Below are 17,905 nucleotides of genomic sequence, written 5' to 3' on the forward strand. Positions count from 1 at the left end.
CGTTCATGTGTGTGTGTGTGTGTGTGTGTTTGTGTTTGTGTGTGTGTTTGTGTTTGTGTGTGTGTGTGTGTGTTTGTGTGTGAGTGGACATATAAAATGTGTGACAAATATGGCAATTCATGGCTTTGGAGTCTCATCAAAAGTGACTGCCACATTTTACGCATTTTAGCTGTCGGGCACAGGGTATAATAAAGTTTTCTGGCCCAAGCAGCAGCAGCAGCAGCATCAGCAACTTTATAATTTGCAGCACACGTTCACACACACACACACACACATAAACACACACACACACATAAACACATGCATACTTAAAGTTGCTTTTGCTGACAGCCGGGCAAACTTAAAAAATATATGAGATTTGTATAAATATATATAGTCGGTAAAGAAAAAAAACAAAGCAAAAAACTCCAAAATGAAACGAAAAATATAAAACAGGCAATTTGTGTGTGTGTGTGTGTGTGTGTGTGTGTCAGTTATGCATAATTTTTGGTGGAGTGAACTGAGTCAACGTAATGTTGAAATGTTTGTGTATATGCCCTAAAGGCAGAGCCAAAAATAACGCTTCAGATATATTGGCAGTCTTTTAAGGCAGTGATTTTGTTTTTCCCTTTGTTTTGTTGTTTTTTGTTATGCATTCCAATTGTTTATGTACTTTAAATATGTGGGCCTTTCTTTGGTTGCCAGAGAAAGCCTTTGAGCAAGCTTTGCCCACATTCCCAACAACGACAAGTGAAAACCTCGCAGTCGGAAGTCACTGACTGTGAAATACTAGCTGTTAACTGGTGGCAAAGAGCAGGCTAAGCTTGGCCAACAAATTTTCTGACCAATCTTTGCAGGATACCCTACAAGTTTGGTAACATTGGCTTTTAAATTGGAGCGGGTCTTACTAGCAATATATACACTCATACCTCGGTTTACGGCCGCTCCAGGAAACTCGTCCGCAAAGCGAAAAGCCGTATAAGGAATCAATTATTCAAATACTATATCTATATCGATCTATACTATAGCTATAACAAAATGTCGTATAATGAGAGGCTGTATAGCGAGCTATGAGTGTATTTCAAATTTTAGGAGATATGTTTCCTTATCGATTTCCACTTTCAGATATATCGATTTTGATGAGACAAGACCAATATACTCTTGTAGCTTTAGTATCAGAATACAAACATTTTGTAAATTGTGGTTTCTTTCAGCACAAAACGTAATTAACATTCTCTTAAAGTTGTGCAATTGATTGACATCTGCCTCGAATGGAATTTGAATTAACCAAATTCGCCCCTTTCGAAGCTGAAGCTAAATTTCATTTGGCATATTTGCAATATTCCAATTTGTTAGTTTTGATTGAAAACCGAATTGTTTTGACCTTATTGCCAGCTCAAGTTCAAGTGTAAACTGAAAAGCGGTAGAAAACCAAATCAGCCTTCAGCTCTGCGAGTGATGAATGCAGCTGATGTCGTTGCACTTTGGCCCATTGTGGTAAACATGGTTTGCCTCATTGCCTTGTTGCCACTGCTAACAAATGGCTTAACAATGACAAGTTGGTTGTGGGTCGGGAATTAGGGGGGCTTACGAAAAGATCTCGGCTGGCCATGTGTCAAATCCATTGTTGACTTTTGCCACATCAATTTCTCACAGCATAACAGATAAGCAATACAAACAACTGTCACATTTTTCGTAGGGTCGAAGGAAGGAAGCGGGGGGTGGGGGGAGGGGGGTAAGATGTATGCTGGTTAGGCCCAGAGAAAATCAGCATATTCCAGCATATGCTGTATTCGTTCCTTAGAGACTTGACAGCATAATTAACATGCTCCGCCATACGGATTTGTAGTTGTAGTTGAGGCATCCTTTCATTCAAGTCATAACTTGATCCGCTCCCTGGCTTCTTTCAGCAAAGTATATACATATATATATATATAATAAGCATATATATATATATATATATATATATATATGACAATATGCAAAGATTTATTACGCTGCCTGGCATTAACCACATCATTAACTGGGCGTGGTCGCCACCCAACTCGAGCATGAGTCAAATGCAGCTGGCATATCCAATGAGCTTCACAAATATCGCACGTGCACTGACTGCCCAAATAACCCAAGCAGACTGTCCCTATCCCTGTCCCTATCTCTGTCCCTATCTCTGACCCTATCCCTGTCCCTATCCCTATCTGTATCTGTAGTAGCTGTAGCTGTCTGTATCTTTCTCAGTCTCTATCTTCATAGCGGTCTTCCTGCCCCGCTTGGATGGCGTTTGCCAAATTGTTATTCCAAATTATAACTTATTAGCTATTTTGCATATTTTGAATACTGAAAACTGAAAGCTGCCAATCGAAGATAAGGTACATAAAATATTGAAGTGGGATGTGAAGCTCAAATGCTGAAGCTGATGGAATATGTACATATATATATATAGATATCAATCAGCTGCTGTTTCAACAGTCTAAATGATTATACAAACTTGGGAGCGTAATATTGTTTATTGTTTGATGACCTCCTTATATAATTTGAATAAGTTAGTGCTGGTCGAGTTCAAGTGGATTTATTTTGTTTATTTTATTTTTTTGCTTTTTTTATATACTCCAATGTATTTTGAATCTGGATGCCGTCGGGTTTCAGAGTCAGTTAAATATATATGTAAGCCCACAGAATAAAGAATCTTCAATTTATGCAACAATTTCAGCCTTCTAATGTTTTCCCTTTTGGTCCTTGCCAAAATTGGTTCCCATTTTTACACAAAAAGTTTTCTTTCTTTCAAAGTTAGCTTATTGAGTTAGCAACTCCGAGGTGGGAGTGTGAAACTAATTGGCAGCTAATTGACTACAAAGTGTAAGTTAAAGGACGACAGCAGTGCCCCGAACTGTGTGTGTGTTTGTGTACTTGTGTGTGTGTGTGTGTGTGTGTATGCCAAAGCTGCAAAGTTGCCGCAGCCGCATACAAATAAACACAAGCTGCAAGTCAACTTTTGCTGTTTAGTTTCGAATGACAAATTCAGAATTTCAAATTGAGAATTGCAAATTCTCGAGTGTGTTTTTTATGTTTCCATCTGGCAACTTTCAATATCCTTGATGATCTATCATAATAGTAAACAATTTCGAAATGGCGTGTGGCACGTGCTAAACCCAATTATTTAAATTTATTAAATGCCATGGTTCAATTTGCTTGTGTACAGGATTAATTTGATTCTTTTTCTAGGAAATCTCAGCCTTCTACGAAAACCAATTATCGTTCAGGCTTTTGTTCTTACAGTATTTATACAGTATTGTTTTGTCAAATATGAGTCATGCTGTCCGGAAATCCGGAAATCCGGAATTCGAAAAGTTATATTATCGAAAATCGATATAGATAAAGCCACATATCCCCACAATTTTAAAGCTAGAGTCACCAAATTGGCACCAACCTAAACTAAGCCAGAATCAAAACATTTTACCAGGTCACATTAACACTTTATAATCAACATTTCAGTTGGTCAGTCTTACGCGATATATTTGATTTATTTTAATTTTGAGACAGATGAATACAAACACTCAATTAACAGAATAATACTTTTAATGCACATTTAAAATCATATTTTCTTACTTATAGTTGAAGAAACTGCCTCGAAAACTGAGCAGTAAACAATGAAGGTTCAAGCAACTCTTTAACTGAAGGGACTCCCGACGGTATTTCAAAAATATCGGAGTAGAAATTATAAAATACATTTGAAAAAGACATTTTTAAATTACGAGTGATATTAAAATCGGAAGACTTTGCCAACAAAAATACGACAAAGTTGGAAGAACCCAACAGTTGCTTGAGTTAATACTTTTTTAATACAATTTAGAACGGACCAATTGGACTCGCCCATCTACAAGACGCATCGAAGATATATGTATATGATATTTTGTGATTTTTCAAAGATATATACACCGACTTAATGTAGGATTTAGTTTTAGGTAAGCAAACACGTATTTGTAAATAAGAATTTATCACATCAAACTCACAGTTTGCTGCACAGTTGTTGTATACATTTTTTTTTTTTTTTTAGGGATTTGGATTATTGTATTTCAGGTGTATCTCTCACATTCACACAGAACAGAATGTTATCTGTATGTACATATATGTATATGGCATTTTAATGTATACATATACGAAGGCACATATGTGAGTCTGTCTGTCTATATGTACAATGTACATATGTGTGCCGTACACGTTTGTCAGGAAGTCCTTTATTTAGGCCTTTTTGGGCAGGTGGCCCAATTAGCTAATGGATATTATCAGGGGAGCACGCAGGGAAATGAATTTACACACTTAGAAGGACAGTTAAGGGTAATTGTATATATATATATACAATATACATGTTTATACATATCATACATAGACCATTTGTACATTTGTATGTATTTTTGTCCACATATAGTTAATAGTTTGGCAATGTGGTTAAGATTGTGCTGGACTCACCTGTCGCCTTGAGATTCATGGTCCAGATCTTTGGCCGCTTCGGGTCCCTGGGCAACGGTGTTTGGGTCGCTGGTGCCAATGTCAGCGCTGCTGCTGCTATTGCCGCTGCTGCTGGGTGCCTCCTGCTCCTCGGTCACCGGTGCTGCTGGCGACTCCGGTGGCGACGACTGGCTCTGCCTCGTGCTCTGGCTCTGGCTCTGGCTCTGGTTTTGGGTCTGGTTTTGGCTCTGGGATTGGCTCTTCCTGCCGCTCGTTGACTCAATTTGGTCGGACATTCTGGGTTTGGGTTTTTTGCTTCTCCGATTGCGGTTACGATTACGATAACGATTTCGATTTCGATTTAAGTTCAGTTCGATTTGAGTTTAGCGCCCTTGCCGCAAACAGCTGCACGAAGCAAAACTTTGCGTTAGTTCGTACAATTGAAAGTGGCAAAGTGGTGGGCATTATTGTGTTTTAATTGCTATTTGATGAAGCCTTCTTAAAGCTCTTGCCACTGCCTCGGGCCATGCTGTCCCCCCACCCATCTACCCTTTCCCTGTCCCAGTCCCTGTCCCTGTCTCTGTCACTGCCTCTCGTTCTCTTTCTGACAGCTCTCGAGCAGAGTAGTAAAATACCCAAGCTGAAACCAAAGGCAAAAAACAAAAATAAGAAACCAAATGCGAAGAATGGCAGGAAAACATAATGAAAATTAATTGGGGGAAACCTTGCCAATCTACTTAGCAATGTTTATGTTTTTACTGTTGTTTTTGCTTTTGCTGTTTCGGTTTTACTTAATAAGCTGCCAATTATAACTGTACTCTAAGGTAAACAATAAACTACGCATAAAAATTGTTGTTATTTTTTTGCAGTTGGATTTATCTGGAAAATGCTTCAATCTTCGATAAGTTGACTCTAATTGCGAGAGCAAAACAATGTTAATTGTAGCTTTAAACTGTGCTCAGCGTTGATGTGAATAGTTCACATCAGATAATATCAAATGATTAATATACGCCCTGAACGTGTTCAATCAAGATTTTAGCTCTCTTCGAGATTGTACAGAGAGTTCGCAAATACATAAGTTAAACATTAATTAGTCTAAATGCAGCAATTAGTATTCATTTAATTGCAAAATTTGTATTCTATTTGAAGCGTAAGGTTTATTAATTATCTTTATTATTTGTGACAATTGTGACTAAAGCTTTATCCATGATAAACGCCCAAAGAAGCCAAGAAACTGCGGAAATCTCAAATGGAAATGTGAAAAAAGCAAAAAAAAGAAAAAAGCAGAAAGGAAGACCAGATTGAAGAGAGAGTGTGAGCGATGTGGGTGGAAATTTCACATACTCTTAATGTGGCATCAACAAAAATGATGATTACTAAAGACAGAGCCAACAAGTGGTCGACGACGAATGACTAAAGACGAGGCATTCAACATTATTTAGCAACAAGCACCCCGTGTTTGTAATTACAAAATAATAATACAAGTTTAATGAACGAAGATGAACAACTGACTGTACTGAACTGAACAGAACTGAATTAAATTGAACTAAAGTAAATTGGAATCCAAGTGAATTGAAACTGAGTGAAAAGCGTTCAGTGGCGATTGTGAACGCTGAATGGATAAGCGTGACAAGCGATTAGATTAGAATGGTAATCGCTATTCGGAAATTAGGCGAATGCCGTAAAAATCACTCAATAAATGAGGGCAAAAAGCGTGCACGCTGATAAGTATACTATATAAGTATACATCAGGTAGCAAAAGCCACAAACTCTCAAGGTTGAGGTCGTGAAAGACAAAGAATTAATGAATGAGACTGAGACTGAGAGCACATCATAAACGGGAATTGTTTCATTTGCATATGAATATGATACAACCATACACACACACACACACACACACACACAGTCGCAGTTGTGAGCATAAAGAAATAATTGTGTGGCGCTGCCATGGCCAGCAAGAAGTCAGCTGGTATGTGAGTTGTGTGCTTGCCAGCTCATAAATCCGCAGTGCTCTATGCGGCACGAGCCCGGATTGTCCTTACCACACACCCACACACACACACACACACACACATGCTCATCAAATATAAGAAAAGGCAGCCAAAATTAACCCAAAGAAAAATCCAAAATACTAAAAAGATATATATGCGATGCGATACGAAACGAAACGGCCAAGAAAATTTCAGAACAAGCAACAAGAAGCGGAGAGACCCAAAAAAATATACGTGTCTGAAAAAATAAAACCAAAAAAAAAAAAAAAGTGAGAGAGCCAAAAAAGAAAAAAAGAAAAAGAAAAAGAAAAAGTAAAAGTAAAACTGCAGACGTTTGCATAAAATGGAATCGCCATCGAAACGCAAAGGTAAGCATAAAAATGGCTTTATAATAGCGGCTCTTGCTGATACCTGACCTGGCCTGGCCAGCCAAACGACTTCAACAACAACAACAACAACAACAAGAACAACATCCAAAACAACAACCTCCATGTAACCTCTTTATCCTATCCCAATCAGCACCCTTCAAGCCCCGCATTCACACGAACACAACAAATACACACGTTCTGCACGTCACCTTTGTGATTGTTATGATTGTCGATTCGTCTGCTTCCCTTCCTATTAACTACTTTCTTTTACTTTCAATCATGCACACACTCAAACTCACACACAACACACACACACACACTCTCGTTAAGCTCTTATCGCACTGCTGCTATATAGTATTTGTATATATATATATATATATACATTTATTTCAATTGTTTTTCAATCACACTCAGAAACACTTTAAAAAAAAGGCGACAAATTAGATGGTAGCACATTAAAAAAATATCAAACCTCACTAGTGTTGTTGTTCCAAGGTTCCAACTTTTAATCTCCAATTTCCTTCAATTCAGTTTTTAGATTTCTAAATTATAGTTTTCGAGATTATTATCAGCATTTAGTTCTCGACATTGAACTCTTCTTGCGGTGTTTGCCACAGCTTCTTCAACGCTCTTGCGACGCTTCTGACTATGGTGTTTGTTGTTGTTGTTTTTCTCGAGTCTTTATTTGTTTGTTTTTTTTTTTCTTTTAACTTGGGATTTTGGTATTAGTAAGTTGATTTGACTGTTTGGCGATTGCCTTAGCAGTGTTTTCTTTGCTAACTTCGGTTCGCTGCGACTTGGGCAAACGCAACCGACAAAGGCTTGACAGGAACTGAAGTCGCCTGCCACAGGACACGCTATTTATATGCCACACCACCACTCGACTGTTGCTTCCTCCTATCCTGTTCGCTAGCTGTTGCTGTTGCTGTTGCTGCTGCTGTTGAACACTGTTAACCGACTCCGAAAGCTTTTCAGCACATGCATTGTGCTTTCTCATTCGGATTAAGCTTCAGTAAGCTGCATGCCCACAAACCAGTTCACCCACACTCATCCATTATTTTTTATCTGCTTTTAAGGTTACCTATCGAGTAGTATACCATCAAGTATAAAAATAAATTGGCCTATAATTGTTTACCTTAAATATTTTATAATGATAACATCTCGTAATCCCCTATGTACATATAAGTAACAGAAATGAAGGAGATAAAGATTAGATATTGTATACACTAATTATGGCGAGGAAAGAAACTTTCACAAGATATCTTTGCCTATTTGGTTATTTAATTAATACAGAAAAGACTCAGTTTTAACTAAGTTTTTTTTCTAAAAATAAATTGTCCAGAAAAGACTCTGTTTTAGTTAAGTTTTTTTTTTAATAATATAAATAATCTGGGCTGATCACAGCACATTGTAGCACATTTTCAAAAATAAATGTATTCATTTTGCAGAAGAGATTCATAATTTGGATGGAAAATAAACTCTGATTTAGAATTTGGAACTATACCTTGCATTTTTAAGGAAGGTTAATGGGAATATCTTCCAAAAATGCACAAAAGCTTATATCTACCGCAATTTGAAAGGCAAACTTAGACGGTATTTCTTGGCTACACTCAGCCTGTTGATTGCTACCTCTTGTCAGCTGATATCACTTATGGTATCAAAGTATTTACGTCCGACCACAACATTCCCTCTGGTTACTTACTGGTCTGGTGCATTTAATTACAAAAATTTAAAACTTCACTCATTAATGGACTCAAGCGACCTGATGCGACATAAAAACGAAAAACAAACAAACAAACAGTCGAAAATAGACGTAGCCGACTAAGAAATACCCTGATAAAACACTGATTTTGATGACCAACAATATACTCTAAGCTTAAAATTGAGTTGGGTATGCGGCTATTATCGATTTACGTTAAGCAATTTTATCGATTTGTTGGCCCCCTTTTACAGACAAATAAATGTTCAAAGTTTCCAGTCACTAGCTTAAGGGGTGTCGAAAAAAAATTGATTACCTCTACCTCTAATTGTTAGTGTGGAAATTATTCCAACAAATTTTGGAGTGCCTTGAGCACTTAATGGATCAGTTAACCCAGCGATTGACAAGATGATGGGACATAAAATCACAATTTGAACTATAGATGACGTGAACAGATATATAACCTTTTATAGTCAATATTTAACTTTCTCAGTCTAAATGATTTGTTTGCATAATAATACGATAATCATTCAATTCAAACAATTATCATCATTACTATACTATACTATATATTATATTATATAGCTTTTATAGTTACACTTGACCGTTTTTTTTTTTTAAATTTATAATGAAATTTAGATGTCAGGGGGCAGACTCCGATATTTGCTTCTTTTTTTTTTGGAAATTTAAAATATTAACTTAATCTGCGTATAATAAATAAACTTATATAGATATTCTCTGGTTTCGAAGTAAGCCTTTTGTATCGTAGAAGTGGCTTCAAAATAGCGATATTTTCGTGCACAGTAAAAATCAATGTATATTTTAAATGAAGTCTGTCAGCATGTATCTTAAAAAGTAATAATCTAAAAATCTCCAATATTCCAAATGTGTTTTCACACAAATAAGTTGCTGAGCATGGAAGTGGTTTACTTCTGGGCATCATCATTTATGCATAATAATGTAATTGAAATTCCTCTCAATTGTATTGCTTTTGTACAAATCCTTATAAATATTTGAATTGAAATACATTCGCCTATTTTGAAATTATTTTATTGCTTGTAAGCTCGAAAATGTATTGCACACAGTGGCATATAATTCAAGCATTGATTGAAAGGCTTCAACATTGAAGCTGGCTTTGCCACAAATGCAATATTTTGCATTCACTTCAGGGCCGCGTGCAATATATCAACATAGACCGGCAACATCATAAATTAATTAGGTAGCTCTCCATTAATCACAAAGTCCAGTAGCACTAAAAGCAACAACAAGAACAACAACAACAACAGCAGCAGCAGCAGCAATAATCGTGTCGTGTTCTTTATCAGAAACTTTTAACCTAATCGTATTGCGGCAACAAAGCAGAATGCATCCTTTTACCGTGATGCATTCCAGTTAGCAACGTTTCGATGGTCAGCCTTTGTTATATTGTCGCTGTTGAGAAGAGCACACAGGAGCCCCTCAGGCAGACATCGCCACAATGACTAGAAAAAAAATCAGTCTAGACGGTTGCTTCCGATACTTTGACAACGAACGATAAATTGACTTTAAACTATGAATATATAGAACGCTTCTTCTGTGAAAATAAGTCACTACTCTCTTGAAGTAATAATTGCTATGCTTGAGTTACAATCCCAACGCCGTTTGCCACTACGATTTCTGTTAACTGAACAACAACAGCAAGAGGACTACAAGTCACCAAGCCAGCAAGAGTGTTCCAGGTATGAATGGGATTCCCCGAGAGCACTCATTAGTGCTGCTGCATGCTTGCCAAGTTGGTTGGCTTACGCTTCTTTGACAATTGTGTAGCTCTTGTAACTGCACACAACAGCAGCAGCAACAGCGCCAACGACAGCGACAGCAACAGCGACAAGAACAACAACCGCGGCTACAACAGAGAGGGAGAGAGAGAGAGAGAGAGAGGAAGAGTGCAAGAGGGACAGAGAGTGAAGTAGAGAAACAAAGAGAGAAAGAATGAGATGGTTTATTTATAGTGTGCACTAATTGAGTCCAACCGTGGACAATGCCTAAGCCATGTTAAACGAACAAACTGAAATACAATTCGCTGTTGGCTTTTAGCTTTCCACTGGCAAAGAAAATCAAGCCAGCAGCCAAACAACACAAACACAGCCAGACCGTCAGAGAGCAATGATGGTAGGAGGGGAAGGAGGGTTGGAGGTGTAACATAAAGACACCTGCTGGAAGATATATGTCTTGTTTTTTATTAAAGAATATATAAACATCCTTAAAGCTAGAGTCGTGAAACTAGGAATATATGTTCGTCAGATAAAGTGTTAACATTTTGGTGCTACGAGGGGTGTCTAGAAAATCGATAAAAATCGATTGTCACAAAACAATAAATAAATAGAATTTAGCACCGCCTCACCCTTATAAGAAGTTTCCAGCCAACTGAGATCATAGTATGATATTATTCCGCTGCTAACAGAATATTACGTGGTCGTTTTTTAGCTGTTGCAAGAGCTGCTTCCACTTGTATGTTATTTTTATTTTATTATGTTCGATAAGCCACTCATGGCCACAAGAATTGAGCTGCTACCAATATATTCAACACTACTTGCGCTACTATCACATTCGATGGCAACATGTGGTAAGTTGGGAAGCACCAACAATATAGTTCAGACATACAGGGGATAAAGAAAAGGAGGGGGGTGGAGGGGGACGACTAACTGGCTAACAGTAGCAAACGCAAATTGCACATCAACGGTGGAAAAGCGGAGCGCATCCTCGCGTATACGTAATATATTTGTATGAAGTATGGAGAAAAACCAATTGTTATTTCTGCTCATCAATCAGGATTCGAGCCAGTCTACTATATTGCTGCAATCAAGCAACAAAAGATGCTGATGCTACACTCAAAAGTAAAATCGCACTCTATTTTACAAAATCGCCAAGGTCAGTTGGACCTATTTTTCATAAAGTGCATTTCTAAAACTGAAGATTGCGGCTTCAAAACAAAATAAGTTTTGCATTTCGTATTTCCAGGAGTTCCAGTTTTGTAAAATTGGCGAAGACTTAAGGATGTTTTTCTTGTGTAGAAATTTTTATCTGCAAAATATTATAGAAAAATCACTTTATTTCCTTTCCAGGTGAAAGAAAATTAATTTTAAGTGTTTAAAGAACTTATGGGTTTTTTTTCTACGTAAATATCGCTTTAAACATTTAAAATACATTCAGGTTTCTGTGTACATATATTTGTATATATTAAAAATTTCTGGCAATTTATTTTCTGCGTGTAGTCGTCCACAATCAGCATGGGGACGAAAGCTATTATGTCCTGAACCAATTATTATTGCCTATTAACATGGGTAAAATGCGTATATGGAAGCTGTGCATATATATTGAGATATAATGAAGCTGAGCAGAGGAACTGTTAATGCTGATCCAGAATATATATACTGTATGGACTTGAAGATGCTTCGTTCTGCCTGTTTCATTAAGAGTTGCTGGTCCAGGAAAAGTGTTTATGGATTTTGTCACTTTTTAAAGTCAAAATAGATTTTATTTGAAGCCAAGGTTTTTCTTTAACAAATGTTATTAATTAAAAATACATTTAAAAAATGTAGAGCCTAACAAGTTCGAAAATGATTTAGAAACAACGAAGTAAGAGAATTAATTTAAATTCAATGCCATTTTCGCGAAACTGAGTTTTAGCTGCCTTAAAAAAAAAACAAAGAGAGAAAAATATATTAAAAACAAGAGCGAACGTTGAGTCTGGTGTAGTCGACTGCAAAATACGTTGATATCTATAAGTAATACCATCTGATAACAGGTGCCGGGTAGGTGTAGCCAAGAAATTTCGATCTTCGGTAGAAGTTCCTAGTCTTGTGCAATGTCTTTTTTTCGACACCCTTAAAGTTCTCACTTCAGACAAAATGTTAATATTGGGGTCCACTAGGAGGCTAGGAAATCGATGAAATCGATAATCGCTTATCGATAAAGCCACATATATCCTTAATAGCCTTCTGAGATGAGTCTGAAGTCAATTTTTTTTATTTAATTATTGTTTCAAAAATCAAACTAATTCTAAAAATACTTTAATTTTTGAAATTTAACAGTTTTTGACGAAGATATGACCATTTAAAGCTTGACCCTATTTCATGTTTTTTAATAAACTGTGTGTGTTTTTTTTTTTGTAGGATATCTCCCACAGTTTTAAAACTACAGTCATCAAAGCCCTCCGACCCTAAAAATCGGAAATGTCTTTCGCAGTTTTGGTGTTACAGCCATAAAATTTGTAGGGTATACCGCCCTTAAAAATCGATAATCATAAATTAAAATTAAATGTTTAGAGGGAAATAAATATTGTTTAAGCTTGGCAGACAACTGTTAACACCGCTCGCGAAGTACTAAGAGTAAAATGACCGTTAACCGAGCCTTTTAGGTTTATTTTCAGTTGTTTATATTTATTTGAAAAAACTTACGATTCGACATGGCAAACCTTGCAAATGAATTGAGCTGAATGATTTAACTGTGCTAAAAATTATTTATTTATGGGCGTACTTGGCTCATTACACAACGTGCATTAAAAAGATCGAATACTGTCTAAAAAGGTTAGATAAATAGATAGATATTTTGACAAAGACTGCAATTGGCCTTTGACTGTAGTTTGCGATGGACATCTGCAGTGGTTTGTTGTGTGAATTACGCTGTTGCTCTCTTGCCGTTTTGCGTAACTACTGATCCATAAAGGAGCGCAGCATCATGAGGTAGGACATGGCTGAGCGGACCACCTGCAGGGAAGGCACAAAGTAGAAAAAGTTCAAATTAAGTTGGCAACATTGACCGACACTAATTAAAATGTAAATATCTGCTTTGCAGCAGCGCCTACACAAAGAAAAAAATCGCGCTGAATTTTCGAAATTCGCCATACTTTTAACGCCAAGGCTAACTTATTAGTCAGAAAGTATATTTGTAAAAACTTAGATTTTTCTTTACTAAACTTCAGGGTCCATTTAAAAATTTGGAAAAAATATATGTCATTTTCAGGGTATGAAAGATTGTTCAACTATAAAATTAGTATTTCAGGAATTAACTTGGAAAATTAATCTCTAATATAAAAGACAAGCCAATAAAAAAAATGGTTTTGCACTTCAACTTTTTAGAAATGCATTTCTAAATAATATAAAATATGTCTAAAAACAAAAATAAAATACATTGTCGATTTAGGACAAGCCTTACTAATTTTTAAGAATTCTATTTCTAATATTGAGAAATGATTTCTAAAAACAAGTACAACTTTCAAGATGGTACGCACCGCTGAGAAGGTGGCCATATTTGGCTTAAAAAAGTAACCATCAAGCTGACAGGGTAGCTGGGCTCGCCGGATGCTGAGAATCAGAGCGTGCCTGGTGGCCGGCGCAAAGTCCACCCAGTTGCTGTCATAGGCAGCTGTTGCGAAGTCCTCGCTCGCCTGCTGTATGTTTTCGCCGCAGTGTGAGTAGATGAACACGGCGATCAGCACCGAGCCCAAAAAGAACATGAAGGAGATGCCATCGGGCGAGGGAAACAGATTGGCCACCTGGTAGGTGACAAACGACAACTGCAACACGTTCGTAAAGAACTGCATAAGGACAATTGGGCGGAGATCGTTTCCCAGCTGAGTGGCAATCATCAGAGCCGTCTGGTGCAGGTGTAGCACCTGCTTCATCTCTCGCAGCTCCTGCTGCGGTGCGTCCGTCTGCGGCACAAGTTGCCGGATGCGATGTTGAGCAATCTTGAACAGCGCACACACCTGGAATGAAAAAGCAAAGAGCAATGTGTCCATGGCCACAGTCATGCACATGGTACCGTAGCCAGCCAGCACATTCCATATACATGTGGGTATATACGCCAACACCGACTGATAGCTCCATGGATATGCGCCGCTATACGGCAGCTCCAAATGTACGAGTCCCGTGCGCAGACGGGTCATCACCATGATGACAATCGGCTTAATCAAAGACAGGATGACGAAGGTATTAAACCAGCGCATGTAGGTAAAGCTCAGTAATTGATCGCTTCGGATCTCTGCATCTACAATGGTCGCTGCCTCTGGGCAGATCTCGATCTCTGTCAGAGAGAATGTGATAAAAATTATATGATGGTTTTGTTTTGTGGAAGAGTACCTAACACGCAGGAGTATGCATCTACGCCCCATAAAATATATATTATCTAGATCAGCAGCAACTGCCGAGTCGATCTACGCGGATCTCAGAGAGATTTTTTCCTGATTTCAGCCACTTACCCTTTTTGAATATGCCTCGAATGCGGTAAATTAGCTGGACAAATTGCTTGCGATGATACAGGAATAAGATACACTTAATTATGCCTAGAATAACGGCAATCGCGGATGCGATGATATCCGATATCATGCCCATATCGTTCAGATTATACCGAATCGCCAGACAGAGGGGACCCACAAAGGTGGTACTTGCGCTTATGAGCAGCAGTAAGATATGCCACCGATCAGTTGTGCTGGTGGCATTCCACAAGTCCACGCCAATTAGCCGGAAAGCGAGCACCTGCGCTCGCATAAAGTGTTTTTCCTCCATGCCCACAATTAATCTCTCTGCCGACTAACGCCTGTCAGAGTCTCTTATATATCCTTGTTTTGTGCCAGCTATTCATGTCGCGTGGCATAGAATTAAAAATCACCATCCTGCACCATTGAGTCGTGTTCTTTTTGTTCGCCTCTCGTTGCATTAAGGGGCTAGGTAAATGACATCGTTTTGATGGCTACGCTTTGTAATTAAGAGTCAGCTTTTCTGTTCACAGGCTGCACTATAATTTTAATGAGACCCTGTTCAGCGCCTGAACGGGCTATCATCATCATTTAATGCAAATAATTATATGCGATTTGCAAAAGCTGCTCTTGACATTTGACAAGCGGACGAATTGACGAGTCACGCCTTAAGAGCTCAACAAGTTGAAATCAAAATTTATTTGATTTGAAATGCAGCACCTTCGATAAGCGTTATCGATAATTGACATCATGTTGGGCTGCTCACACTGCAGCGCTGCCCATTTGCTGCCTTAGGTGGCAACGCTGAAAACAACACGGACTGGCATCACATCACGCTCAGTTGTATAACCTATTTGCAGAACTTTTCGTTGCTTCAATTGCAGCTCGTCGCAAAACAAACTGAAAGTAGGTAAGTAATTACAACAATTTTGCTGCTGATTACTTAACATTCACACTGCACATAGCAAAATGGCTGGTGAACAAGAGAAACTGACCGGCCTCTCGAAGATCTTCAATGGCACAACTATGGCAGGCCGTGCAAATGTAAGTGGACCCTTCCCCCTATCACCCCCCCCCCCCCATTAATCTGCAAATCGAAATGGAAATCTAAATCTAAAATGTTGTGTTGCAGGTGGCGAAGGCAACATACGCTGTTGTGGGCCTGTTAATTGCCTACCAGATCATGAAGCCCAAGAAGAAGTAGAGATGACACCACAATTTAGATGTGCTCGTTGTGTCCTGGAGAGCAGCAACTGCAGCATAGCAGCCATTCATATTTAAGTGTAGTGCAAATGAGCTTGAAGGAATAAACCATTTTCAAAACCGAACCCATTTTCATTATGTAATGCAAGCAACTCTCTATTTCCCTCCGTCTCTCTCTCTCTCTCACTGGGATACCATTGTGATTGCAGCACATGTGAGGATTTGTCAGCTGTCCGATTATGTTGCAATTATCAGTTACGTCGCCCACCATGCTAAGGAATGATGTCTTTTTTTTCGCTCACTTATCTTAATATGTATGCTGTCTCGCTCATTTCTGCAGATTGCAATTGTCTCTCGCTCGAAATGGTTGCAATGTCTTGGGAATAACGGCAGATTGAGTAATCGTTGGTTTTGTTTTAAATTTTTTATTTATTTAAAGTTTTCATTATTTCATTTCATTAAACTTGTTTAAAATGTTCCACTTGTAGGGTTGTTTTGTTTTAGCCCAGTTATCGAAATTTCAGTATTACTAAAAATTAATTTGAATGAATTGAATGTAAAAATGGTTTATACATGTATATATATATATATACATATATATATATATATATATATATATGTATATGTATATGTACGTAGTATGTATGTATTATATATGACCATGTACTTTTCGTTTTCTTGCTTGGTAGATAGAGATTGAGACGAAAAACCATATATGTATATGTACGTATATATGTATATATATATATATATATATATATATATATATATATATATATATATCTATATATATACACATATATATGTATGCATGTATGTATGTAGAAATTAATCATTTATCAACTCTATGTTTATGCTATAGCTATCAAATATATCTTTTACATGTATTTGTATTGTGTTTAAATAGCAAGCGCTGGCCATTTCGCATCTGCATCTGCAAATTGTTTCGTTTTTTTTTCGTTTTTCTTCTTTTTTTTTGTTAATAACTAAACCGGTTTGCCCTGGCAAAACACATTAACATATATACCATCATTTAAATTTGAATTTTGAATTTTTGCAGCAGCAGCCGAGCGAAGTGCGAAAAATACATAAAAATGTATGTATTTAGTTATGTAATCAGTTTGCTCTTATTTTTTCATGTTTGTATTTGCTTCTACTACGTTTTCTCATAATATGTATAATCAGTATTATTGATTGTTGTTGGGTGGAGGGGGGTTGGGGGAAGGTTTGTCATTAAAAATTTGAGTGTTTCCTCACTTGGATTTTGCCACTATAATGTGTATGTATGTATGTGTGTATTGTATGTATTAATGTATATGTATGTACGTATATGCGTATGCTATATCCTTGTTAAGTTACAGTTACTTAATTTGTTTCGTTTTGATTCGTTACGTGTTTTTTGTGTTTGTTTTCTTTTTGTTTTTGTCTTTCAAAGTTGCCTCATTCATTACCTTTTTTGAGCACATCCAACATAAATAAATCTTATTCGTGTCCCATTGCAGTTTTAGTTTTTTTTCTGTTTTCTGTTTTCTTTTCTTTTTTCATTTTTCCTTTTTTTTTCTCTTTTCTTTTGCGTTTGCCAGCTCCCAGTGTTAGTGAACAGCTTTAGCCACGATCTCCAAAAAGGGAGCTTTTGTTTTTGTGGTTGTGAGCATGGGGCTGCAGTCGGACTAATAATAATAATAATAGATAATTGCAGCAGCTCCACAACGACTGCAACGATAGACGACTGCCATTGACACCTATCAAATCTCATTCTACAACAATTCAATTACAACAGCAAAAAAAACAAAATTGTTTATTGACAACAGATTTGCAGCTGCTATTCAACATTGAAACGTCGGAAATGATCGATTTGCAGGTGTCCATCACACCAAACAGCTGATGGGCAGCACTGCGCACTGCACAGGCGATTAACACCCGAGCGCCATTTTGTTTGAACACTTTTCGAAGCCGAGGTTCAAGTTGGGTTTTTTGTTTGCGT

General features: G+C 37.4%; 3 protein-coding genes across 4 annotated transcripts in view; 1 reads left to right on the forward strand and 2 right to left on the reverse strand.

Annotated features, from left to right (window-relative positions):
* The window catches only part of LOC6565162, a 51,923-nt gene extending 47,113 nt beyond the window's left edge, over window positions 1-4,810 (reverse strand). Inside the window, exon 1 of the mRNA XM_043216094.1 lies at window positions 4,444-4,810. Coding sequence (XP_043072029.1) covers window positions 4,444-4,718 — 275 coding nt within the window. The 5' untranslated portion in view covers window positions 4,719-4,810. The remainder of the gene's footprint in view (window positions 1-4,443) is intronic.
* Window positions 4,811-12,975: 8,165 nt separating this feature from the next.
* Window positions 12,976-14,978, reverse strand: LOC6565108 (odorant receptor 9a). Its single transcript, XM_001991497.2, has 3 exons — window positions 14,722-14,978; window positions 13,753-14,546; window positions 12,976-13,228 (listed from the first exon to the last, which is right to left on the reverse strand). The coding sequence occupies exons 1-3, from the start codon at window positions 14,852-14,854 to the stop codon at window positions 13,172-13,174; spliced, it is 984 nt and encodes a 327-aa protein (XP_001991533.2). The 5' UTR covers window positions 14,855-14,978; the 3' UTR covers window positions 12,976-13,171.
* Window positions 14,979-15,551: 573 nt separating this feature from the next.
* Window positions 15,552-16,046, forward strand: LOC6565107. Of its 2 annotated transcripts, none has more exons than XM_001991496.2 (3): window positions 15,552-15,628; window positions 15,684-15,762; window positions 15,851-16,046. In XM_001991496.2, exons 2-3 carry the CDS (start codon window positions 15,688-15,690, stop codon window positions 15,920-15,922), a joined length of 147 nt encoding a protein of 48 aa, XP_001991532.1. In that variant the 5' UTR covers window positions 15,552-15,628; window positions 15,684-15,687; the 3' UTR covers window positions 15,923-16,046. The 2 variants fall into 2 exon arrangements, with proteins under 2 accessions (XP_001991532.1, XP_032593974.1); XM_032738083.1 differs by having other exon boundaries at window positions 15,562-15,624.
* The last annotated feature ends 1,859 nt before the right edge of the window (window positions 16,047-17,905 follow it).

The sequence above is a fragment of the Drosophila grimshawi genome, unplaced genomic scaffold, assembly GCF_018153295.1.
Source record: "Drosophila grimshawi isolate 15287-2541.00 unplaced genomic scaffold, ASM1815329v1 contig_848, whole genome shotgun sequence".
NCBI classification, from domain to species: domain Eukaryota; kingdom Metazoa; phylum Arthropoda; class Insecta; order Diptera; family Drosophilidae; genus Drosophila; species Drosophila grimshawi.

Excerpts from the sequence above, each read along its gene's own strand:
- LOC6565108 (XM_001991497.2), bottom strand. The coding sequence starts at position 14,854 with ATGGGCATGATATCGGATATCATCGCATCCGCGATTGCCGTTATTCTA. Across the intron at positions 14,547-14,721 it reads TCGAGGCATATTCAAAAAGG|AGATCGAGATCTGCCCAGAG; the intron begins GTAAGTGGCTGA and ends TCTCTCTGACAG. Across the intron at positions 13,229-13,752 it reads ATATGGCCACCTTCTCAGCG|GTGGTCCGCTCAGCCATGTC; the intron begins GTGCGTACCATC and ends CCTTCCCTGCAG.
- LOC6565107 (XM_001991496.2), top strand. The coding sequence starts at position 15,688 with ATGGCTGGTGAACAAGAGAAACTGACCGGCCTCTCGAAGATCTTCAAT. Across the intron at positions 15,763-15,850 it reads CTATGGCAGGCCGTGCAAAT|GTGGCGAAGGCAACATACGC; the intron begins GTAAGTGGACCC and ends GTTGTGTTGCAG.